Genomic DNA, 27,672 nt, shown 5'->3' with positions numbered 1-27,672 from the left:
TTTATGGTCTTTAAAAAAAAGGTCTCTTCAGTGACACCTTCTTTATTAGGTTTCAATACTGACAATAAAACTTCCAGTACAAATATATTTGCCATTCATACTTCAAAAAAATCATCCAACATGTCAACTTGAAAGCTTGTCAACTTTCTTTAGGATTTTAAAAACACTAATTCTGTAAATAAAACTATAATATTATTTGTCTTAATATCTGAGTAAATCTTAATTCTAGATGGTTAGCTCATTTAGTTTCTTAAATGTTGTTAAGACAGTACCATTACATACATTATCAGCATGAGTTGAACAACTGAATACATTTGCAAAGTTCTGAAAAATAATATTTATTAAGATTTTTAAAATGTGGGATTCATAATGGACCCCTTTTGTCATCTGTGGGTTGATATAATTGTTGTCTCAAATGTATGCTTTAATCACATTAAATATTATTATTATTTAAGGACAATAAACAGTCTGCCTAATTCCTGTAATATTTTACTGTAATCAGTTATCCTCAGTTACTGGATTTACTTTTACTTTTTCATAAGTCAGCCAGTTTAGATGTACTATTACCTGTTTAATGCACATGTACAAGAGAGCACTTTTGAAAGCTATATTTAAAACCAACAATGCTTTTAGAGATTAACACACATAAAACTATGTTTATAATGGAAAAACGTTTCTTTTGAGGTAATGTGTGATTATGTAATTAAAATCTCTAAAGAGTAAAACTACATACTTTAATAATACAAAAATTCTAAAAATGTTTCAATGTTTATTTATTTTTAATATATTTATCTAGGTAATAAATGATATGTTTATCACAAAGCATGACCATGAACATTTATGACAAGGTATTAAGGTTAGGCTAAAGGTATGTGTTGTGATTAACTATATAATCTTCACACTATTAAAATAACAAATACAGAAATATGGAGATTTTTTTCTGGTAAGATAAATGTTAACATCATCCTTGTCTTAAAGGAATAACTGTAATGAAGTAGAATATCTAAAGAAAATACAATTTGTAAAAACAAGAATAAAATTCCTTTTTGCTACAAATTCAATAGTAAAATTATAATAAAATGTCTCACTTCATGTTCTCCATATAAAAATCAGATTCTCATTAATAATCCCAGAAACTTACTACACAACAAGATTCAGTTTAAGATATTTTCATATGTTTTGAACAAGGCATCTCAAATAATGATACATATTACAACACTGTAACATATGAGGCCAAAAAGTTATTTTTCCTGTTTCATCAAATTTTCTATTCTTTCTGAAAGAACTGTAAGATCTTTGTTTTTGTCAATCTTTAAGAAGGTGCCCCTGTGAACCTGAACTACAAACAGCCAATCAGGAAGGAGTTCAGCCATCAACCGAAGATGGTCTTCTACATCATCTGTAACAATGAAGATTTCACATTAATTAAGTTTGTGATAAATTATAGCATGGTTTTAAAAATTCAGCTTAGACTTGGTAATAAGTTAATAAGTCAAACATGACAGAGAGATAAAGTAAGAAATTTATTAAGTTACAATATTAATAATGAAAAAGTGAGGTTTCCAGGTAATATTGGTGCAAAAGAATAACATTGTTGTCAGTTCTTGTTACGAATCACATGCTGTTTTAATAATGTCCATATTATAATTATTAATTTATGTGAAATTCCATAGTTCTTAGAGTGGTGGTAAATAAATCAAGAGAAAAATGAAAAAAGAGAACAAATATCATAATTCTCATTCTTGGGGAGATTGGGTATTTTTAAAATATCTTCATAAAATTAAGAATTTAAGACTTATGCCAAGTTGATTCATATACAGTGATAACAAAGCAGGTTAATTATATCTTGAACATAACTCTCTAAAGTTGTGACATGAGCACTTTGACATACTCGAAACAAGAGGGTTAAAAAATGCTCCATTTTAGAATGCAAAAACCTGAAGAAATTTCCACTAATATTTATTATTTCTCACAAGAAATTACATGTTGATCTTATCAGTAATAATAAGAATGCAAGCCAGTCTGCAGCTTTCTAAAGTCAATAGAGAAGCAAGTCCAAGTTGTGTAGAATACGAGGCACTATAGCAGCTTTCACTGACAAAATAGTAACAAAACTTAACTGAAACTAAAACAATTTAGTTAGTCACCAAAGTTGTTAATATCCTAACATCATATGTAGTTATTATATGATGCATTTTTATACAGAAATATGTTTGCTGAATATATGGAAATAACAAATAAAACATATTTTAAAGTATATTAACAATCAAAAGCTTCAGTTATCATATTTTAACTTTAAGAAATGTCAAGAGTTTCATAGCACAAGTGATTGGAATCATATCATAATAGACAATCAGTGCTGAAACAAATTACTTTGATACAAGCAAGACAACAAACACCTAACAAAGAAAGACAACGATGCACCAAGTTCAATATTGCAACCAGTGTTGAAACATTTCTTATGTAATGATGTACGCTAATGACAGGTGAAGGAATGAATCAACTGCACTGGCCACAATGTTTTGGTACATTAAACTACACGACATATTTATTCTATATGCAAGTTACTGTACAATGGTTTACAAAGTGTGGGGAAACATTAGGTCATATTCCCAATTACTAGACCTGTATTCCTTCAATCATTTGCCATACACTAAACTGGGGACTTTTATGTCACTTCTTTACTACATTATTCCTGATGGAATCAGTTCTTTCTAAGAAAGGTTGTATAGCTATTTCGGTTCAAACCTTCCAATAAGTTACTGATTTACTGAAAAATAAAACCAAAGATAAAACATTTCTAGATGGGTATTCTTTTTTTTTTCACAACTAATTTATACAAATACCAAATAAAACATTTTAATACTTGTAATTAAATCTGGTAAAATTCCTAACATACTCAGTGATATAGACGTATGGTAACTTTCCAACAACTTCTGAACAGCAACGTCCCATGAGACAGCAGCTTTTCTTTCAGCAATAAAAAACCTGTAAGTTAATAGCTGAGGAAAAAACTAAAAAATACAGAACACCTGTTAAATATCCAAGACTTGATTTCATCAAGGAAAACATTGCTATTAGTGAGTCGCAAAGATGTAGCCTGAGACAGTGTTCATTAAAAAAAATTTGAGATCAAATGAAAGATTAAACAGAACAAGATAAGCAATGGCTTATTTTTAGCAAATTAATTAATGTTTCACAATAAAAGATACGTTCGAAGTATTCTAATCAGATGTGGTAACCTTGCCATCATTTCCAATCGTTTACTTTCTTCTGGTTTACGAGTCATCTCTCTCAAGAGGTTTGCGGCTTCTTTAGCTCGAATCTATAAAATTCAAAATAGATTTTATACTTTGTTATAACACGTTCTTAAAAGGCGAGATCTTATTCAAAGATATGAAAAATTACTATAATCCTTCAGTTCAACATTTAGTTTTTTTGTTTTAACAATATACATTGTCTCCATTTTTATGATGAAATTACTCTAACCCTAAATCAATGTTTTATTAAAATACTTTTCGTGTAAATTATGTTTTAATAGACATACAGTTGATCTAGTTTCTATTTAAACTGCAACTGGCATTTGTTGCCTCAGCTGAATCTACTGTATAAATGTTTAATCTGAAATTTAAAATTAACAATAACGTTATTTTAAGATCTTTTGATATAATTAGCCTTCATGAAGTTCTTCAGATTTCTTATTCACATCTTCTGAATTTGTGCCATGACTTACTTATATTTCTACTTACATTCATTACATAAACATTTCATGCACAGCTTAAGTAAATGTACTTAAACTATTTATCATGTAATCAGGCTTGTTTGGTTACTACAAAAATTGACATAAAAGGATAAAACATTTTGAAATGCTTCACTAATTTAAATAAAGAATGCTGAGTAAAAAAAAAAACAACCTTGTGGATACATGAGTGACATCCACAGTTGAAGGCTATTAAGCATTTTCAAATGGAGATTGGACTCATAAAACTATTCTGTTTTTAATCGAAAAGATACTCAGAATTATGCAGTTTAATATTAATGTATAAGCAAGCAAGCTTCTTACTTATATCAAGCCTAAAACAAATCAAACTGGTAATAATTATAGTCAACAAAACACATTCTTATTATATTGTAAAGATTATAATGCATTATTTTGTAATTTCATTACCCTAGTTATTAACATATTTGTGCTATAATATTTCATAAGGTTTGGCTATCTTAGCAGATTTTTATCAATTGTAAATTCACATACTAAACTAAAAACAATCTCAACGAAAAAAATTATAATAATACAATATTAAAGTACAACATGATTTAAAATAATGTTAATGATACACTAATGACAGAATAGTGTACCACATGTAAGGTTAATAAAAGTTCAAGTAATATCATATATTTAATGTTCTTCAACATTAAATCATTATAAAACTCTAAAAGCAAAACCTTCCATATTGCTATAATAGATTACAGTTGAGTTTTGAGTCAAGTGACACTATTAATAATACAACAGGAAACATAATATTTATGAAGATACAAAGTAATAGACCATGCATTAAATTACCTGAATCATACAATAAATAAAAAGAATATTTATACTATAATTAAAATATAAGCATTTTAAATGTAATTAGAAATATATTAACACTACTTTGAGGTGTGTTTGACACAACAAATCTGACTTTAACAAAACCAGCAGCAGGAAATACAAATAAAAGTTGATCTTCTCTAAGAATTAAAAAGTAAATGTAATAAGATCTGAGAATGTATCTCAAGATGGCTGGGTATGGGTATTAAAACTTTTATTAAAATAAAGTAGAAAACAAAGTTTTGACCTTCAAGTCAACCTGAAGGTGACCTAAGAAGGTCAAAACGTTGTTCTCTACTTTATTTTAATAAGAGTTTTAATACCAATACCAGCCATCTTGAGATATATTTTTACTTCAAGTGGGTTTCTTGCCATCACAAAGATTTGAGAATGTTCAATAACAGTAAAGATGTCAATCAAAATGAATAGTCAAACACTAATGGCATTATATTACACATGTAGCTGTTACACAGCAAGTATTAACCATTCATAGTAAGAGATTAAACTAATGATAAAACTAGTTGTTTTCAATACACTAAAATGTTTCAATATTACCTTAAAATATTTTCTAAGAAATTAAAACATGGATGTAGCAAGAATATTGTTGTATGTCTTTCAAAACTGAATGAATTTGCAGCATGTTTAAAATGTGATGGGAAAAACTTTATTTGTGAAACTTTGGACACGTTTATGAGCTCTGTCCATGAAATTATGTAATGTTATGTATCTTATAGGATGCGAGTAGTAAACATTGTAATGTAAACTGTTTGGAAATGTATGTATTTGGAAAGGGAGACTTACATCTTTCAAAATAGAAAGCAACCATTTCATCGAAGACTATGAACTTGAATATCTGACCAATGGTGCTCACGTCTAAATCAAGTAATACCCAAAGAGCATTTTTCAAGATTTATTTTGGTGGATAAATTAGTCACATTTATTGATGACATATCAATCTTAGGTGTTTTTGTTGTACTAAGGATAATGAAGCATTAAATTCAATTATTTGGCAAATGACTTTCAGTTATAATAATTTAGGATTCAGTAAAGATGGTAACCAATTTAAAAGTATGATTCAAAAAGTTCTTGGCACAGTGGAAAAGAAGTCTCTAAAGCCGTTGCTTACTGTAAATCTAATATAATTTTACCCTATATTTGTAGATATGCTAATTATGATATAAAAATGGCAATTATATGTAAACAATTTCCTATTAGTTTTCAAACAAGACCCAAAAGTCAAGATTTCATATAGTTCAGAAGAATAGTCAATTATTTGAAAGAGTTGAGTTTTGGGTCTTGTTTGAAAACTATTACAACTTTTGTACGTAATCCCGCATACTAACTTCTTAATCATAATTTATACAAATCACTAGTTAGGCCTCACTTAAAATATGGTATACAGTATTGAAAGGGGCTCAGAAAAGGAACACTATAATGATTTAGGCAATGGATAGGTTTTCTTATAAATAATATAACCTCTTAAATTGTTTCTCTTGAAAAAAAGAATGCTAAGTGGTGATCCAACTAAAGTCTACAAAATATTCATGGATCACAGGATGAAAGGCTCTACTTTTTTGTGCTTTATTATACAGGTAACTAGACGAGATGACAGTCTTAATATCTGGAAACAACAAGCTGGACTACAGTTAAGATTTTTTTCCTAATGGTGTCAATGGTTTACAGAAAGGGTTACTGTTGCCAGCAGTAATGTCCAATACACAATAAAAGTTTATTAAGTTAACTTAAATTTTTAATTTGATTAAAAGTGAGTGTACAACCTTGAAATTCCAAATTACTCTCTTAAATAGGAATGCTAAAATTGATGTTAATTAATAAAAATTATAATTAATTATTAAAACTCCAATGCTTTTAAGAAGTATTTAATTTATCAGATTGAAGTAGATGAAGTAGTTGATTTTGTAAATTTTTATAAAGTCCACTAATTTGCGTGTTCTAATGTAGCTTTATAAAAAATAAGCTTGGAAGGTAACTTCATGAATAAGTCTCTAATATTCAGGTCTATTACTTTGTCTTGTACACAGACAACTAAAGTTCTAGTTTTGTTTATGTAAAATAGTATTTTTTACATTTTTTCACAAAAACATATAGATGGTAACAAATAAAGCCATGAGCTTTCATTACAATATATGCTTTAACTTCAAGTTTAAATTATTAGTCTGTTTTACTGTGATAAATAAACTTTACTTCTTATTAATTAAGAGTTAACAAATTTTGTACATGAAATTAAAGTGTGCATATGTTTTCTTATAGAAAAGCAATACTGAGCTGTGTCTACTGAGGGGAATCAAACCTCCAATTCTAGCATAATAAATTTCAAGACTTACTGCTGTCCTACTGGGGAACAAAGTGTAATAATCACCCAGTATTTCCAGGTGGTCACTCTCCCAAGTATTAAAGAAAAACATAAAAACTGTTTTCAAGTGATATTTCATTTCTGTAATTACTTTTGGTTTGTTTGGAATCAAGAACAAAGCTACACATTGGGCTATTTGTGCTTTGCCCACCATGGGTATCAAAACATGGTTTTCAGCAGTACGAGTCTGCAGACACATCTCTGTGCAACTGGTGAGCCTGTATTTACTTTAAAGACTGTTCTCAAAATGCAGTACTTGTCATCTAAATCTACATGCACAGGTTGTAACCATGGCACTGTGTAATAAACAACATGTTATTTGAGTTCAAGAATTAAAAAGCATACAAATTACACAAAATAATTAATGAAGTATTCTCTGACATTGTTTACAGAACTGATATTTTACCCTCTGTCTGAGACTTCTCTATTCTATAGTATGCTTTGAGCAAGATAATGGCAAGAACAAAAGAAAATCTTAACACTTTTGCTGCTAGCCATAACATTATCAGCCATTTCTCACAAGTCCTTTTGGATTTCCTAACTTCTTTTTAAACCAAATTCCTAGCTTTTTTGTAGTTCTTTAAGTCTTCTAACTGTATAATGATTGAAACTTCTAATAATTATGGCATTTATCCCAGATTTTCTCAAAATAATAGAAACAAATTAAATTGTTATGATAAATGTTCCTTCTTTCTTAGTTAATAACCCACGTGATCCATTTTTTTCCCCATCCAATATCTAATAACTTTAGTGTCTTACAACCTAATGTTAATGTCAAAAACAATACTGATAGAGGAGTTTGCACAAAGGATCATCTAAAGGTGCAATGAATTGCTAAAAACATCCACAATTCATGTGCTTTCCAATAGTTGAATACTCTTCTTTACTTTTCTGAAGAACAATCAATTATTTAAATGCTTTTGAGTTTTGGATCTTCTTTGAAATTCTTTGCATATAAAAATAATAACAAGTCAAGCAAAATGCTTTAGTGTATATTGTAACTTTATGTTTAGCTGTATTTACATTAATAAAAAAAACTAAGTGTCCAATCCCAACCATTATAGATACACTAAAATAACAAGTTTAAACTTTAATATGGACAAAAAATACTTACTTTATGCATATAACACATTATAATCCACAAGTATTTCTAATTTCTTTGTCTCAGAGCTAAACATATTCCATCTCATACTCTCAAAAGTTCTCTCTCACTACCCTATAATTAATTCTATTTTTATTAATACCTTTTACTGGTTAAGCATTATATTACCAGCTACCTTCTCAAGTTTTACTTCAAAAATAAGACAGATTAATATTTGTAGCAAATCTTACAAACTCTTAATCTAAATAATTATGTATTTAGAGAAAGCACATATAAAAGTCTGTCAGAAAGAACACCTCTTCTCACCTTTGCTAAGAGTGCCTGTGATACTCCCTTCAGTGCTCCTACTGTAACAGTTTTAGCTTGACTGGAACCCAAAATATTAGACTCTTCAGTTTTAGTAAGTTGAGCTTTAGAAGCTATTTCATCCAATGCTTTTTCAACCTGCAAATCATATTACATATATTTACATTGTATATACATGCTTTAACTTAACATGAACATTACAACTTCTATGTACATCTAAGTTATTTAATTCTGAAAGAAACTAATCATAGTTACTGCATATTTGTGTTTTATTACTTTAAGATTGTTTTTACATTCAACATGTGTGTTAACACAGGTAATTATTCTTCCAAAGAATTCTAGAATTTTTCATATATTATCAATCAAGGCTTCTAAGTTTCTTTTACCATGACTGATTGATAATAGAAACATAGTGGTGCAGCTTCAGTGATTAAATCTAATAGTTAAAATGCAATTTCTTTTTGTCTTCTCTTTTACTTCCTATATTCTATCACTTTTCCTACTTCTTTTCCATGATTGAAAATTTTTAAGGAATATTAATAATCTTAAATTTATCCTTGTACCTTTAGCATACATATTCAGAAAAATATGCATGTTAACCCTTTTGTGATGGGTAACTGGTAAAAGGCCATGACACCACATCTGTTGACATGTACTCAAAATTCTATTGAACTATTATTTTACTAATGTATGTCAACAACTTTGGGATCAAACTGTAGAATATAACTCAAACTTTAATGTTATATATGAGGTAATGTCTTCATTTAAGTGAACATTAAAAGAATACAACTAAATATAGATTTTAGTAAGACATGTGGTATGTTTAATACAGCACTGTTTAAAATTAGATGTTTATGATGTCAAACTACAAAGTATATAGTTTTATCCCAATTAGGAACTCAAATTACTAATATTGACAAGCTAGAATGTAAAACAAGATCCTCATATTTTTTTATGCTGCTGAGATATAGCTTATGTACTGAATCAAACATGGTAATCCCATTCAACTCTTTCCATTTTTTGAAACAGTCTCTTACATACTCTTACTCCAATATATCACATGTGAATAACCAAATGACAACTTAGAAGGTACCCTGTGATTTTCTCAGCCATTTTTAATCTGTGAAAAGGCTATTATGTTCTTTTAAACCAAAATTTCATGAAGGTAGGCTGTGTCTTTAATCTGCTCAAAATTTCATATTTTTTAAAAAAATCTAAATACATTTTAGTTACCAAGCTTAATAAATTATAGTGGAATTCTATGGTATTAGCGTAGTTATTTATGATTTTTGGTTATTCAACCATATATGTATATCCTGTAAAAATTTTGATATGCTCCATGTGCAAAATTTTAAAAGGCTTAGCAATCTATGGTCAGCAGCAACTGAGTTCAAAGGTCCTAGGTTTACTTTTAAATTTACTGTTACATATTTTTATAAAAATAAGTTTAATAATTTACTTTTAAATAGCAATAATCCACATACATATACAATGTATAATAATTAAAATGTGACTGTATATTACAAAATACTAGTTCACTGAAACACAGCCAAGATGGAGGACTAAAGGTAAGTTTTATATTATTGGATATGTAATATGCACTGCATCAGTTTAAGTTATGTAATGTTAGCTTGGCATAACTGGAAGGTAAAACATAATAAAAAATAATAAATATGTAGCATTATTATACTTAAGCTACTTAGACCAAACATTTGTATTTTTGTGTTTTAATATGTAGTCATTCTAGCATGAAAAAAGCATAAATTATATTTATTTTTCCAATGTTTACAATGGTTACAAGGTTGGTCAAGTGACAGACCCCACATAGTTAAAGTATAGAAAGTCTTACTCAAAACAAATGTTTGAAATGTATTTCAGAGGTTTTAGAAATTATGTGAATAATATCAGAGATATTTGGGATGAAGAACAGTTTTCTTAATCATAACATGAAACCACTTTGCACTCAGACTAGTTACAAAACAGACACTATTTTCACACACAAATCTTTTGTAAAAATATATAATTTAAAAAATCTGATTTCTTTCAATAAAAATACTTGTAATCTTTACTTAAAGTCTACCAGTTTGTAAAAATACAAATGCTTTATCAAAAGCTATAGTGCAAATACTTAAAGTATGCAAAGGTGTAGACAAACTTGTGTATATTATACCAAGCCTGTAGCAAAATCTTTACATCAAACTTTTAAAAAGGTAATGATGAAAACTTGCCAAACTTTAGTGATTTAAAAAATAGCTTTTTTAAACAATTTCTAACATTGATGACAAGAAACTGTTCTTCAAATTAAAGTGACTTTCTGAAATATCAAAATGAAATAGTTTTCCAAAAATTTGCCAAGAGGTTTGTTTTTAAACAAAATCTGTTTAAACCTCTTCAAAAAAATCAAAGCTTATGTAACATTCCAAAGTTGAGATAAATAAACTGTAATTATTGCTCAGTCTCAAAGTACTAAGCCTAAAACATGTAAGCCTGTGTAATCATTTATCAAACCAAAGGTGTTTTTGGATCTCTGAGAGATGGCTACCTGCACTACGACCCCACAAAAACTGAACCTATAACAAGAACTTAAAAATGTACAAGCTTACAATTATTTTCAAGTCTTAAATTTATTATGATACAAAATTTCATGATTATTTCCCAAAGCCATCCTACAAAAACACATCCAATTATTTTACTGTAAAAGTATTCTATGCTATTTTTAAATCATAATATCTGGAGTTTGTGTAAAATAACATCAAGTTATATTTATTCCACAGAATCAACTAACCTTCTGTCCAGCCTTTCCTCGAATGTGGTCCAGCACATCCTGAGCACTTCTGTATTTTGTTTCATCAGGAGGGGCAGGCAAAAGTGTGGGCAGTATGTCTGGTACTTGGTCTAATTGAAAGCTGGGATGCCAGCGTATCAGCTTGTCCCTGGGAACTTTCATTGGTGGATCAAGTTCTGACAAAAATATCTATTAAAAAACAACAACAAAAGAAACCTAAACTTATTTCCTACTAGAACATTTAAAAAGCCAAAAAGATCATACTTTATGAAATGTAACCATGTCCATGTATCACAGCTGTTCAAATCAACAATATTTAAATTGAGAGGTTATTAAAACTTACATTTCTCTTACAGATGGCTACATAAGTACAATAACAAAACATAAGTAAACATTTCATGTTAAATCTCCCCACACGGTTAAAGTTTAATTATTCACCAGCTTACATAAACTGAGTTATCAGATGTCACTCAAGTAAGGAAAATTAATTAAGATTTAACCAGATTTTTACTTATAAAACCTGTGAGTTATAACATAAGTTTCTATATCTGCTTGGTAGTATTTTTTATAACACAAGTTTCTATGTGTGCTTGGTGTTCTGCCAGTATTTGTTGTAACAAGTTTCTGTCTACTTGATATTTTTGGCAGTATTTGTTGGAGCACAAGTTCTGTGTGTTTGGTGTCTTGGCAGTATTAATTGTATTGCAAGTTCCATGTACGCTTAATATTTTGGCAGTATTTGTTGTAACAGGTTTCCATGTCTATATATGTAAAAATGGCTCGTTTGGGTTTAGAAAATCTTTTACATAGAGGAGTGAACAACGTTTTGACCTTCTTCGGTCATTGTCAGGTTCAACCGTTGTTCACTCCTTTATGTAAAAAAATTTCTCAACCCAAATGAGCCGTTTTTACATATATATTTATCTACAAGTGGGTTTTCTCAACATCACTGATTGAGCTTTCCATGTATGTTTGATATTTTGGTAGTATTTGTTGTAACAAGTTTCCATGTCTGCTTGATGTTTAGGCAGTATTTGTTGGTCATTGTCAAACAATACATACACACAGAAAAAAAGAAAAGCAAAAAATGTTCATTAAACATTACTAGATGGTGTTATCTGAAACTATTTTTATCATTGTTTGAAAGGCTGAAACAGATCTTTGTTCTTTCTTGTAAAACAAAACAAGAAATAATCAGTTAATCAAAAATATTTGTGAACCACACACCTCCTGGTGGTTTATAACAAATACAACATACCTCATGATGCTTTATAAAAAATACAATGTATTTTATAATGTCTAAGTAGTTTTGATTCCCTTTTACTTCACCATATAGCAACCAAACTTAATTTAAGTGTGTGAAATTTTGTCAAATTCATTATCATACAGTAGAGAAACTGTTTAATGACTGTATGCATGTGTTAAAGATTTATTTTCTTTTTTACCATAGGTGTAATTGAAAAGAGCACCTTTAGCATATAGGCTTAACACACTCCTTGATTTGCTGTATCCTGTGCTGTGGACTGCAGTTTTTGCCAATTGAAAACTCATCAGAATAGTTTGGATAAGAAAACTGAAAAATACCATTACACTTCTAATAATCATATAGTAACCTACATTAATGTATGTAAATACTATTATGACATTTTATCAAATTCATATTCAATATTACACAGCAGACCCAAGCTGTACTGAGTCTTGAATAGGTGAAACTACAGTCCACAGCAGAGGGTGTGGCCAGTAACTGAATGTATCAAAACTTTACTTCAAAGATTCTCTTTTCAATTTCACTTCTGATGAAAAAGATATCTTTAACATATATTAAACAAATTGTCTGCTGTATAATATTAAATATGATAAAATATTCACATACTTAACTAGATTTAGGTTACTATATGGTGAAGTTAGATATTCAGAATTCCATAGACACTATAAGAGGTCTAATGGTATTTATTTGATTTGCTGACTCAAGCTGTGCTGATTAGCTTTGAATATGCAAAACTAAAGTCTACAATAGAGGGTACAGCCAGTCAAGAAATGTATTAGGCCACAACGTCACAGATTCTCTTTTCAATTTCACCCTGGTGTAAAGAGAATATTTAACATATTTCATAACTGTTTATGACAAATATCACACATTTCTTGATGCTTTATCACTAATGCAACATAACCCTTAATGCTCTATTATTCTGCATACCTCGTGATGTTCTAACACTAACACAACATACCTCATGATGCTTGATTACAAATTCCAGCAGATTCTTGTGGAAAATGTTTTTTCTCTCTAACAAGCAGCTAGGATTCATAACTTTCTGTTCCTGATTTGTTGAACTTTTCACAATGTTTGATGTTTTTTCTAAGACCAAATTCAATAACAGTAAGTGGTAAGACAGCTACTTCTATAAATTTTCAGAATTGTGACTGAAAACTGAAGATCACATGACATTTACTAGTTACTTTCTAACCCACATCTTTGTTGTTTAATTCAATATGCTTCTTAAGGTTAGTATTTACTAGTTACTTTCTAACCCACATCTTTGTTGTTTAATTCAATATGCTTCTTAAGGTTAGTATTTACAGTTACTTTTTAACCCACATCTTTGTTGTTTAATTCAATATGCTTCTTAAGGTTAGTATTTACTAGTTACTTTCTAACCCATATCTTTGTTGTTTAATTCAATATGCTTCTTAAGGTTAGTATTTACAGTTACTTTCTAACCCACATCTTTGTTGTTTAATTCAATATGCTTCTTAAGGTTAGTATTTACAGTTACTTTCTAACCCACATCTTTGTTGTTTAATTCAATATGCTTCTTAAGGTTAGTATTTACAGTTACTTTCTAACCCACATCTTTGTTGTTTAATTCAATATGCTTCTTAAGGTTAGTATTTACAGTTACTTTCTAACCCACATCTTTGTTGTTTAATTCAATATGCTTCTTAAGGTTAGTATTTACTAGTTACTTTCTAACCCACATCTTTGTTGTTTAATTCAATATGCTTCTTAAGGTTAGTATTTACTAGTTACTTTCTAACCCACATCTTTGTTGTTTAATTCAATATGCTTCTTAAGGTTAGTATTTACAGTTACTTTCTAACCCACATCTTTGTTGTTTAATTCAATATGCTTCTTAAGGTTAGTATTTACAGTTACTTTCTAACCCACATCTTTGTTGTTTAATTCAATATGCTTCTTAAGGTTAGTATTTACAGTTACTTTCTAACCCACATCTTTGTTGTTTAATTCAATATGCTTCTTAAGGTTAGTATTTACAGTTACTTTCTAACCCACATCTTTGTTGTTTAATTCAATATGCTTCTTAAGGTTAGTATTTACAGTTACTTTCTAACCCACATCTTTGTTGTTTAATTCAATATGCTTCTTAAGGTTAATATTTACAGTTACTAGCTCTTCTTTTAAAAATATTAACTACATGTTATTACATATATTCAATACTGCAATATTACATTTTTCAGTTAAAATAATTTTCCTTTACAATATTGCATGATAAAAACAATATAAATTTATTAACTACTGTCATTTTTCATATTTCCAGAAAAACAACTAACTTTCTCAAATACTGATTTACCTATTATATGCAGGTTCTCTAAACTATAGTCAAAATTTGGTGTTATAGTAAGGTGATAGCCATTTGATGATGAAGACTTAGATGTTAACATATGCAGACCTTTCTCCTGCTGCAGAATGTATGCAAGGGGAAAGACGGCCATTATCTGCCCAAGATGAGTTTTATCAAAATTCCTAGAAAACATAACATTACTTTTTCTACTAAATACATAATTTTGTCTTCACAACAATTCCATCAAGTTCCAAAATAGCTTATTACATAAAATCATAAATTTCATTATAAATGTAAGATGAAGTTCACCAATAATCAGAAACTTCTTAATTTTAGTTTTTGTTACATATTAATGGATTAATTACATTCTTTATGAACTTTAACATTGATTAATAAATAAAAATAGAAGAGGGTTATGAATCTTAGTAATATAAATTTCTGAATATTAAATCCATAGCGATTACCATTAAATGGTTATTCACACACAGTTATTAACATTCTAACATGATTACACAACAACAGTATGTAAATAATGTACCATTATACACCTATTAAATAGAGCTAAGCAAATAGTGGAATTTACCATTTAATTAATTGTTAGGTTCATTGGTCAATTACTTTCAACTAACTGATTATGTTCATAAGACCTGTATGGTTGGAACAATCAAAAGTAATAATATCATGAACATGAACTTCAGTTAGTTCATTATTGTTAAAAAGTGATACTGGGCAGTTTTAAAGGAATCAAAAATGATAATGGACAGTTGAAAAAATCAGAAACATTAATTTTTAAATAGATGGATAAGTGGAAACATTAACTTCAATTGTTCGATTACTCTTATGACATTAATTGGCATTTAACTGTATTCTCAGTTAATCAGCTATTTTGTGGGACACTAATGTAATCAAAGCTCAAAAGTAGTTCATAATATCAATTAATTGCATACACACAAATATTTTAAAAGTACTGAAACTACATAAACAATTTTCTTGTACAGATGAAATGTTTCATAAGTAATAGATCTCATAATATTAATTACAAGATCTATTAAACAAAATTAAATAAATAATTTTTTTGGTTGTATGATTAACAGTATGTCAGCTAACAGTATCAAAGATATATTTTTAATCAGTTTAACGAGTACTGATCAATCAGCATATACTAATCAGTTTGCCAAGTAGTGTTTATTCAACAAATACTAATCAGAGAACCAAATAAAGTATTCAGCAAATTACTAATGCTAATTATTTTCCTAAGTAAATGTTTGTTTGTTTTTGAAATTTTGCACAAAGCTACACATGGGCTATCTGCACTGGCCATCCCTAATTTAGCAGTGTAAGACTAGAGGGAAGGCAGCTAGTCATCACCACCCACTGCCAACTCTTGGTCTACTCTTTTACCAACAAATAGTGGGACTGACCATCACATTATAATGCCCCATGGCTGAAAAGGCAAGCATGTTTGGTGCAATGGGGATTCAAACCCGCAACCTTCAGATTAGAAGTTAAAAGCCTCAACCCTCCTGGCCATGCCCAGCCCCTAAGTAAATGATTTATCCATTTCATATAACTATATATAACAGATTAACTACTGAGTCACTGTTTATAGTATTTAAACATAACAAAAGTTTATAATTATATCTGATAAAATTCTAATGTCTGGAATGAAAACGAAAAAAAAAATGATAAAATTGATAAAAGTTCATCTTTACCTTCTCATCATATTCTGAACAGAATGTTTAAGTTTGTCAAATGTACAAATTTCCCGACGATTGTGAAGCATGCTGAGAATTATTTCTGTACATCTGAAAGTTTCTTCAAGCATTCTGTATTTGTGTGGCAGCAAGAGGGATGGTACATCATCAACAGCAAGGCTACTGTATTTCTTATAGGCTGGGATCAGTTTTTCAGGAGCTATCTTTACTGGACTAGGAGATGGACTGTGGAAAAAAAGAACTATTATAAATCACTTAAACATTTTAACATAGTCCATATCATACATAAATAAAATCTACTCTTTGTAGCTGGAACTCAGCTGACATTTCAACCACACAACCACAAAATAAGAAATCAAAAATTTTAGGAGTTAGCAGAAAATAGAGTGTGAAAGGTAATACATAAATTTTGCAGTGGTTAGGAGCTCACCAATACAATATAAAGTTGTGAACAAATAAAAATCTACAGGTTAACTGCATGCTGATAAATGAACATTTTCTAAATAAAAGGAAAAGTGAATATAATACAGTTTAAAGTAATAATTCTGTTTTGCTTGAAAAATACAAATTTCCTACTTAATTATTGGAAACAACAAGTTAAACAAAATTATTGCATTTTTCTGTTGCAAAGTTATTTAAACAATATTTTAAAAAGAAAATGGTCAAAACAATTTGTTGAAATTAGGTATAATTAGGTTCAAATATATACAATATATATGAGATTTGACAACAGTTTTCTAAATGCTCAAAGGTAGATAATAAATATTAGGTCAGTAAAGCCTAAAGATAATGTGTTGTTTTCTAACCTGTAGAGTGAATCAATCAGTGTGGTGTTTTGGATATATGTTAGCTATATAGTAATACACACCATGCAACTTTTACAAAGTTAATTTTTACATTAGTACAGTGCAGTTAGTCATTTATAAATGTGATCTAAAAGTTATCACAAAGATATATCATATAAAAACGTAAATGTAAAAATAAATCAAAGCATTATCATTAATGTGGACTGGGCTTTATTATTTTCACCACACAATCCAAACTTTTTGCAATGGGAAAACAACATTACAACAATATTATGACATATATCACATAAATTTATCAAAAATAGTTTCATTAATAGAATATTCACTAAAACTATAAAAACTTAGTGAATTAGGTTTCAAAATCATTTGGAAACTTAACTAAATTTTTGTTCCTTGCTTTGAATTGTCAACTTAAAAAAAACAAACAACATACACACATAACAAACTATTACTAGATTATAGGTTTAATTAAAGCCTGTACTTATTTCTAGATCTTTTTAACTCTCTCTTTACAGATTGGATTACTCAGCAGTGATCACTAAAATATCCACAAGAGTAATTACACTATGATTTTTGATAATATACCCATATGTTTACAAATTCTGCAGGTTACTGGTAAGCATTACAAGGCTTTCATACAAGAAATATCAGGTTTGTGAAATAATTAAGAGTTTCTCATAAAATGTTTTCTTTCACAATGTTGATTAATCAACATGCAAAGTACTTTTCATTTTAAGGTTAAAAATACTTCAATGCATCAGGAAATTTGCACATTTGAAATCTTTTACGACCTCCAGATAATTATCAAACATTTTTAAAGGAAAAACTTTGTATTTTATCTGTTACTTTCACTATGAAATTGGTATCTGAATGTGTTCTATAGATTTGACAGATCTTGTAAGCACCATAAAAAACTACGAAATAAATTGTTCTATTTATATAAAGAATACAAATTATAATTCAAAAATACAAATATTTAGTTTAAACAGCTTAAATGTCATAACATTATACATTTATACATATTTATTATTTTATTATATTGACCTTCAGCCATTGCTGGCTGACATCACACAAGTTATAATGACATGGAGAACATCCACTCATGTTCCCATATTCAAAAATATAAAACTGACCTTTACAATGTAACCTGCTTGGCAGTGTGTTTCAGTGGACTAGTGTTTTGGAAAATGTAGTGACATTTCAGTTATAATACATTATATATGTATAAATGTTATTACTATTTACAAACAAGTTCTTAAAGATATTGTGTTTCTTAAAACACAGAGCAGTAAATAAAGGAAAAAAAATATTTTCTAGTTATGATCTTTACACTCAGTTGTACTTGTTGTAGGTTGCTAAACCTTAAAACAAAGGTTCCCAAAGTGTGGTCTGTGGCACCCTAAGAGTTAGTAATACATCAAATTTATGATATTAATATAGTAATATGTATATAAATTCCAAATTTATAATTGTAATTAGCATAAACCAAATTATGTAAATTTGTTGTGTGCTTGTCACTGTTACCTGCTGATCATAAAAACAAGACAGTGACATACATATACAATACACCAGTTACACATGAGAAAGATTATTTGCAATGACAGTAAAGTTTAGGAACCTTAAGAAGTTTTGCAGGTGGAGGATGTAAAACAAAATCATATCTTTGAGGATTTATATAAATACATTTACATACATATATATAGAGATATATTTAATAACCAAAAAATCATACATTACTATATTAATACAATTCCATTATAATTCATTAAATTTAGTAATTATCGCAAACAGATTTCTCAGTAGGTTCAACACTGGAAAAACAAGTGATTGAACTTGTAGGGGAATGAGCTTTCCTTGAATAAAATTGTAGTTATTGTAATACAATTATAAAGATACTAAAACAGGTACTTTCTTTTTAATAGTAGAGTCCTTTATTTTGCAATTTCATGTTTCTGTAGCATCCAATGTTACAAATTAATTTATCTTGATATATTTATTTGGAATAATTCTTAGGTTCCACAACATTCACTACTTGGTTTTTATTGGGATGACAGAGACGATAACCTCTACTATATGTGAAAGGTCATTCTTTTTCCCTCTATACCTAATATTTCATGACTAAGTGGTAATATACAAACTGCAGCAATAAAAAAGTGACTGTTGAAGAAGCCTTAAAATCTATCCCCAAATGTAGTCATGATTATGTCATGTGACCTATACAACATATACCCACCAATACTTTTACTATATTGTGCTGTAAGATGTATGGCATATTTGTTTGAATGTGTATTGTCATAGAACCCAAAACATATACTAACCTTCTTTCCCTATATCCTTACACTGATGTGTTTATCTTTGCTAAGTGCATAATGCATGCCATAGAAGTTACTACATTTTCTAAACTTTTCAAAAGATAAAAAAATTTATAACAGCAGATACAAGACACATGTCCTGTTAACAGGAAGATATTAAAAAACAGACAATAAACCATAATAAATAATTCCAAAGAAACCAAATTTCATGTATATCTAGATGGAAAGAAAGCCCAAAATACTTTAAGATGCATAAAATACCCAAGAGTTTTGATATTCATACCTCTTTTTTGAAGATGATGGAACCTCGACTGTAACTTCCATGGAAGAAAATGTCTGAAGATGAGGCTTGGACTTCTTCGTCTCAGCTGAGCATTTCTTAATTTTAGATAGGCATTCTCGAAGTTCTGACAACTTTCCACACTTTGCTAACTTGGCTCGCATCTCTTCAGGTGTTATCTTAACCTAAACACAATTATTTTATTCTGTGAGTTAATCATAAACAATATGAACTTTTTTTATTTCAGTATCTTTAAAGCATAAATTTACTTTGCAGTTGGTTACACTTTTTAATTCAAAGTAACTGTCTTTGAAACTAATATATCATATATATATGCAAAAACGACTTGTTTGGGTTGAGAAAATATTTTACATAGAAGAGCGAACAACCTTCTTCTTTGAACCTGACGATGACCGAAGAAGGTCGTAACGTTGCTCGCTCTTCTATGTAAAATATTTTCTCAACCCAAACGAGCCGTTTTTGCATATATATTTCTCTACAAGTGGGTTTTCTTGACATCACTGATTAATACATCAGTAGTTTAATATGATCATATATCTTGTTTTGTAAAAATGATATGGGTAACTCACACTGTAAATCAGAATTAAAGAAGTTGTTTTTGAAACCAATATTATATTAACTTAGTTACATACATAAATGCTTACTTAGTTTAAAAGACAATGACATGATTCAAATAGCTTTCTTCTTGACAAACAAAATGACAAAGACCAAACAAGGTAACTGTCACTGAAACATTCCATGTATATATACTTATTTCTAAATAAAATATGCCAATGTACAAATACTTCATAGTTTACAACAGGAAAGTTTGACTTTTGAAGAATATCAAGTCATGAAAATAAACCCATTATAAACAGACTCATGTATATGTAACAAGTTAACTGACAAATTGCAGTGAAAGGTTTATTTTGACATTTTAATTTGAAGAGAAATTATGTCATACCTTTAAAACTTCATTTAAATTTGTTTTACTGCTTGAGCTTTCTGGCAAGATGGAAGAGATTTGGAGTTTCTTTGGAGATAAATGTAATGGTGAGATAGGTTTTGGTGGTGGTTTATTGGTAGTGAGAATATTTTCTAAAACATCATCTGGCTTTGGGCCAGCTGTTTCTTCCAAGGTCTTTTTCTGATCTAAAGACTCTATTCTTGTTTGATGAAAGTTGTTATTGTTTATTGGAAATATTTTGAGTCTCTTGGACGTACAGCTTTCTCCTATCTTGGAAATATTCAGTTCTTTACCCATCGATGCTAGGCTTGATTCTTCTTTTAAGTTAGCAGCCAGAGCTTGAAATGGAAACTTTGAATGCTTGTCATCCTACAAAAAAATTTACACACACACAAAAGTAAAATACATGAATATATTTATATTAAATTTTCTTTTATTATTGGTTTACATATGTAAATTACTGGTAAACACTACTAGTGCTGTTTGATTATTACTTACTTTAAAACTTTACTAGGCATAAAAGATAAACTAACCATCCATCGGACATCCAAAACATCAGTCAGACACACTGGCCAATATATCCATTCAATTAACAAAGAAATAGAAGTCCCAAATAGGTGATAGTGGTTAGATTCAACTAATTACCTCCCTCTGTCACTCCCAAAAGGGCCCTAATACCAAGATGCATGCCAAGTTTGGTCCAGACATACTCTTGTCTGAATAATTATTAAAATTATCAATATTTGAATGGCTTTTCTAACTGATGAAAATTGATATCTTGTTCAATTTCCATCAAAGTTAAATTTACAAAGAATTAATATGAAATTCTATAAAGTATGTTACATAATGAAAGGTCGAGTTTGATTTCTTTCCATTAATATACTTCTCATTTGATCTTTTTCTAATCAAGTGATGTAATTTTTTCAGGTAATATGTGCAGTACCTTAACAAAAGCCTTTTGAAAATCCAAGAACACAAAGTTCACATGCATTTCATCATGAGATTAACAAGTAGCATCCTCAAACAAAAGCTAACAAGTTAATATTTCCCTTTAGTGAATCCATATTGGTTTCTTTTTTTTGTAACATATTTTGCTATTTGCATTAAGATCCCTTGATTTTTCTCACCAGAAAAGAAAGTTCTAAAAAATCTCATGTTTCTACAGCAATGTTATAAATAATGGATTTAACAGTAGCAACATAAAACAGAGGTGCATAATACGTGTTATCATAATGGTAAAATTGAAACAAAAGTTAGAAATAACACCAATAGCAATAATAGTAAGTTGTAAGTTTTACAACACTAACTTTAAACATCATTGGTTAGAAATTTAATATATGAATAAGATCTGCTCTTGACTGGAATTTTATGAACATCTGAATCTAATATTAGTCACAAAGCATTTTCTCTCTCTCAAGAATTATATAAATAGCCATTCTCCAGTGTAGAAATGTTCAGCTGGGTGGTTAGTAGAATTTGCTGACTAATCACTGGGCTTAATAACATATTGCATTCAACTAACTAACTATTCTCTAGATGATTTTCATTGGTAGAATAATTGGAAATATTAATTTTGAACAGTTTACTTTTTTAAAAAATGTGAATCTAATTAACCTGAATTAATCATAAATCATAATGAGAAGTCATAGTGGCAATATTTAGATTACCTGGATAGTTGGATAAATAAAAAACTAACAACTGGAACCATTTACAACAATATTGTTTGTATGACAACAAGAATAGCCATACAAACAATATTTTAGGTGATTATTTTCATAAAATAAATAAAATTTCAACTAATTAATTTATGTGACACTAATCAATGTAATCCATTCTCACAAGTAATTGATGCAAGTTAACCAAACCAACTCTGTACACTAGTCACTCTCATTTCTTTAGGGAAATTTGCCTGAAGAGTGAAAAGGGATAATAAGAGTTGCTACAGAAATTATGGACCAATTAGTCTTATTTCTATAGCATAAATTACAGGTCTGATAAAAGATATTTTCCAAAACATCTTAGTGAAATTTTGTATCACAAAATAAAGCCAATACTAAATCACACAAAGGAAATGTTGTCTTTTTTTTACTCTGCTAAAACCTTTTCAAAGATGTTATTTGTCACATAAATGATTGAAAAGGTGTGGATTTAAAATTATTCAAAAACCTGATATAACATGCTATACATTTGATTAGCTAAAACCATCATATCAGCAAGATTAGAGGAAAACTAGTTTAGTGGATTACAGGGTGGTGGAGTGGGAAAAAAATAATGTTGATTAATAGTTATTGATGGCACTAAACACTTCAGTTCTTCCAGCTATACTGACGATGGTGAGGTTCCATTAGATAACTTGGATCTATTGATAAGGTGAACAAATATTTGGCAAATGACTTAATTTTAAAGAGTACAAGGTAATGCAGCTAGGTTATCATAATTTAATTTACATGTTAAAGGTATATGGAAGTCCATTCAACATAAATGAAGAAAAAGTTCTTGACACAGTGCCTAAGTCACATATGACATGTAAACAACAATCTGTTGTTAGCTGCAAATCTAACTTAATTTTAGCATATCTACAGACATATTGACTGCCAGTCAAATGAAGTGGTATCCTTTAACAAATCACGAGTTACATATACAGTTGAAATAACTTTATTTTAGTCCATTACAAAGAGAACAATTTTGCTTTATTTATCAAAAAGTATTGGAAAGGGCTCAAAGAAGAGCTAGTCACAATTAGAATGATTCTGGAAATGATGTTCCATTGTTTTATTATTATGCACAAAGCTACACAAAGAACTACCTGTGCTCCGCCCACTATGGATACTGAAACCCAGTTTCAGTACAAATCTGCAGACATATCACTGCCTTCTGGAAATAAAAAGATTATTTTATAAGGGTAGGAAACATTTCTTAACTTATTTTCTCTTAAGGAAAAAGGGGTAAAAGGTTATTTTTATTAAAGTACACAGAATTACATGACTAATATTCTGAGAGCACAAAAGTTTATGATTTGGAAAAAAGAATTTTATATTTCTAATAAGGTTTTTGATTTCATAAATGAGTTACTGTGGATGAAGGTTAGAACATTTTGAGTTTGAGAAAGGAATAGATCATTTCTTAAACCATGTTTAACCTTTTAATGTTTCAGGAAGCAGAGTGTGAAAGGATTCCTTGAAGTGCCCAATGATCCTATTTTCTCTATAACATTTGGAGCATGAAAAATTTAAATATGCTTTCATCAATTACTTAACACAAGCCATTGTCCTTACATTTAATTCGTACAGACCTAGCCAATCTTTTTTTTTTCAAGGCTATACGGATCCTTTTCTGATTTCCAAAGAGCATTTTTGTTAAACTAATTGCATACCTGAATTTCAAATCTTAATATAAATTACATAGATCTAACCAGATATACTAGCAGCTCACATAGTATCTGGATATGACTTGTTTTTATGCAATTCCATATTGTAACAGAATAACAGTAACGCTTTAAAGATAAAGAGCATATGCATCTCACTGTGCATTGCTTATACAGTTATTACAAGGAAATTCTTGTCTAGGCAAAACAAAGACTTTAGGTCAGAGTAAACAACCACAAAAATTAATAAAAAATATTAAGAAAATATTTCTTGTAGCCCTAATTTGTAAAATTTCTATGAAAAAAATAAGGCAGTTTATCACATTCAAGCAAGTAGACTTTACAAAACATAGATTGAGATATGAAAGATTTGTCATCTTATTGATATCACAGTTAATATATCATTTGGAAGAGTAGGGGTCATATTCAGTTGAAACAGTTTTATTTCTCTAACAGGGTGGTTGGCTTTTGGAATAGATTACCTTCAGATGTGGAAGCAACAAATTTGAGTGAGATCAAGAGAAAGCTTGATAAGTATATGAATATTAAGAGCTCGCTTTAATATTTTTACATAATAGTTTTAGTTTAGAGGATGGGACAACTGTGATGGACCAGTAGGTCCAATGTTCTAAAATATTATGTTAAACGCTCACAAAATTTCTCATTAATTTAATGACCTATCTTACAAATATATTAAAGGATGCAAGGATCATAAATTATACAGTAGATAACTGACTCAGATAAAAAAGCAAGACTGTTTAATCTGGACATTTCCCAACAGCTATTTACACCACTTGAACCTTATTTCTGGTGTGTGTGTGTATTTTGACATTGTGGATAAAAGAGTTGTAGTTTTATTTTGTTTCACATTTGTTATTGTGGCTGAGGGTTTTGGAATCGTTTCAAATGTAATTGTGATTATGTTGACAGAGTCCAGCAGATGGGAGAAGATACATTTAGCTGTATGTTCCAGAGCACTGACCAGCAGAGCATAATTATTATGATTCCTACTGCTAAGTGTTCTCCTTTTTTTTGTATAAATAGGTTTTAAAAGGTAGGACTGAAAGCTTCTGATGTCATGTCCATGGATATTGTTTTATATGATGAACCAAATTGTCAATAAGATACTTATATTTTGCAAAACTGGAACCTGTGCTGGATTTTAGAAGTGGTATGGTGCTATCAGTATATTACAATTAGCATTCATAATTGCCATTGTTGTTATGCATGTGATAACTGTAAAAGGATTGAAACATTAGCTAACTTTTGGTTGGATACACAAACTGAATAAAAAACTTACACTTCACTACAGGAACAAAAGAACTTGATTCATCCAACCAGTTGTCAATTTTAAAGAACCTAATAACACTATACAACTGATTATTATGTTATCAACAAGTAGCAATGTATTATTTCTTATACTATGCTCGGAATCTTGAAAATAAATGAAATTAACTTGTTGATGTTTACTAGTAAGTAAAATACATAAATCTTCCTTTTGAAATCCACACTACCACTACTATTAGCAATTTTCTAATGCCTTCCAAGTTTTACTAGTAAAATTATAATATTAGCTGGCAATTTGTTATTACTAATTTTGACCCATACTTTTATTTTTCATGAGAGTCACTTACAAGAAGAATAGCAGGCAGCAGACAGTCATAAAACAACAGCTAAAATAGCCTCTAAATGTCATGTTCTTACTCAACAGATAAACAATTAAATTTTTATTTTATTAATTTTAATATTTATGGAATCTATTGAAAGAGAGCAATAATTTCACCTTTTTTGATACTGTTCACTTGCAGTACCAAATTATTTCCTCATAGACTGGGACCATTTCGCATTAATAAAGATTTGAGTCTTTACTTTATACAGATGAGATAAACAGACAGGGTGATGGGAATGACAAACATAAGGTTAGTTATAGATGATTCTTTCTTAGAACATATAAATATGATAGTCTGTGTGGTAAATAAAAAGAATTACATTAGATTACCCAGGGTCATGGGTGAAGGATATAATAGACAGAAGTTCCTATAAAAGTTATATTGAAGCTTGTTTTGATAAAAATGATAACCTAGTAGACACTTCTATCAAGAGGCAATACTTATACTAGTAGTTTCATTAAAAACTTCTCTTAACTTTCCCAATACTGTCACTCAGTAATACATTTTTATCCTAACATCTTTGAATTTTTGTACAATCTCATTCTATATCTGTATAACGTAGATTATTACACTTAGCAGCAGACTAAAATTTTCTGAATTCTCTCAAGCTCAGATAAAAATTAATTATATGATTAGAGTTTTGACTGTAGTCACAGGATAAATGAAGATACTTATAATTTAGACTTAGAGCCTAAATACTGGACAACTTTTTAGTTATATTGGTAAAACTTGTTTTTCTGACTTACTTGATGAATAACTACTTTACTATTACTAATACTAGCTAATTTATGTTGAATGGCACATACTGATAACATTTCCTTTAATGCAGATGCTTTTGTTGTAGACTGTCTATTATCTGATGAATTTATTTTGGAATACAGCTCAGGCCCTTTTGCATTACAAGAATTTTCTTCCCCTAACTTCCGTTTTTTCTTATGCTTAAAGAAAATCTTATTATCTTCAACTTCCTCAGATGCATTCCTTTTAGATGTTTTCACATCTGACACTGGAATATTTTTTTGGTATGAAACATCAAATACACCATTTTCACAGATAAATTTACTTGTTTCTCCAGCATTTCTTGAACTCGGTTCTAAAGAGATATATTTTTTATGGCTACCAATGGGACATAAATTAGTTTCATATATTTCACTCTCAAGCTTCTCTATATTTATTTGTTCGTCAGTTCTTTCCTGGTTGGTGGTTTCCCGACTTTTTGAAGAAATGGAGGTAAACATAACTTTAATATTTTTATTACTTTTGGTATTACAAGACCCATTCTTCTTTTCTGGCCTTTTCCTTTCCTTACGTTTTAGTTTTGAAACTGAAGATGGTTTTAAACCTTCGATTTTAACAGATGTAGATTTTGAAGGTTTTGTTGATACATGTGTTTTACATATTCTATTTCCATCTTGAGATGAATCAAAAGAAATAAGGCAGTCTTTGGACTTACTCTTAGCTTCGTCTGACAAACCTGACGGAGAACATAAGACTACATCTTTCTTACTTTTACTGTCACAGCCATCAGCAACGCTGGTATCAGGATGCAAAACATTGGACAATTTTGACGATTTTCTTGGAATGTGAAAGTCAGTGGATTTCAACAAGATAGAACTTTCTTCTTCTTCTAATACAATCTGATTCTTTTGCTTACAGCTCAGTAACTTTAAATCCGGCTTCCGTTTTCTAGTGTCATAATACTGTGTTACCTTCGATTGAGCCATTTCTAATACATTCTTTAATTTCCCGCCTTTATGTCATTTACACGAAAAAGTAATGTTAATGCTGGTGTTCTTTCGGCGCTGTACTCGTCTTTCCATAGCGC

General features: G+C 29.4%; 1 protein-coding gene across 2 annotated transcripts; it reads right to left on the bottom strand.

The window, feature by feature from the left end:
- Positions 1-27,672, bottom strand: dup (chromatin licensing and DNA replication factor double parked). 2 transcript variants are annotated; one of them, XM_076466092.1, is made up of 11 exons: positions 26,654-27,672; positions 20,811-21,182; positions 19,850-20,031; positions 16,446-16,673; positions 14,743-14,915; positions 13,381-13,508; positions 11,153-11,341; positions 8,368-8,505; positions 3,213-3,325; positions 2,900-2,988; positions 1-1,399 (listed from the first exon to the last, which is right to left on the bottom strand). In XM_076466092.1, exons 1-11 carry the CDS (start codon positions 27,569-27,571, stop codon positions 1,242-1,244), a joined length of 2,688 nt encoding a protein of 895 aa, XP_076322207.1. In that variant the 5' UTR covers positions 27,572-27,672; the 3' UTR covers positions 1-1,241. The 2 variants fall into 2 exon arrangements, with proteins under 2 accessions (XP_076322207.1, XP_076322208.1); XM_076466093.1 differs by having other exon boundaries at positions 27,355-27,661.

Source organism: Tachypleus tridentatus, chromosome 11 (assembly GCF_004210375.1).
Source record: "Tachypleus tridentatus isolate NWPU-2018 chromosome 11, ASM421037v1, whole genome shotgun sequence".
Taxonomy (NCBI): domain Eukaryota; kingdom Metazoa; phylum Arthropoda; class Merostomata; order Xiphosura; family Limulidae; genus Tachypleus; species Tachypleus tridentatus.
Note: the sequence above shows the minus strand (reverse complement) of the source record. Positions and strands in the feature narration are given on the sequence as shown.

What these genes read in the sequence shown, in the direction of transcription:
- dup (XM_076466092.1), bottom strand. Translation starts at nt 27,571, where the DNA reads ATGGCTCAATCGAAGGTAACACAGTATTATGACACTAGAAAACGGAAG. An exon ending in AGAGAACCTGCATATAATAG is followed by an intron (nt 13,509 to 14,742) that starts GTAAATCAGTAT and finishes ATTTGGTCTTAG; the next exon opens with AAAAAACATCAAACATTGTG. An exon ending in CACAGGCACTCTTAGCAAAG is followed by an intron (nt 3,326 to 8,367) that starts GTGAGAAGAGGT and finishes TGAATTTTATAG; the next exon opens with ATTCGAGCTAAAGAAGCCGC.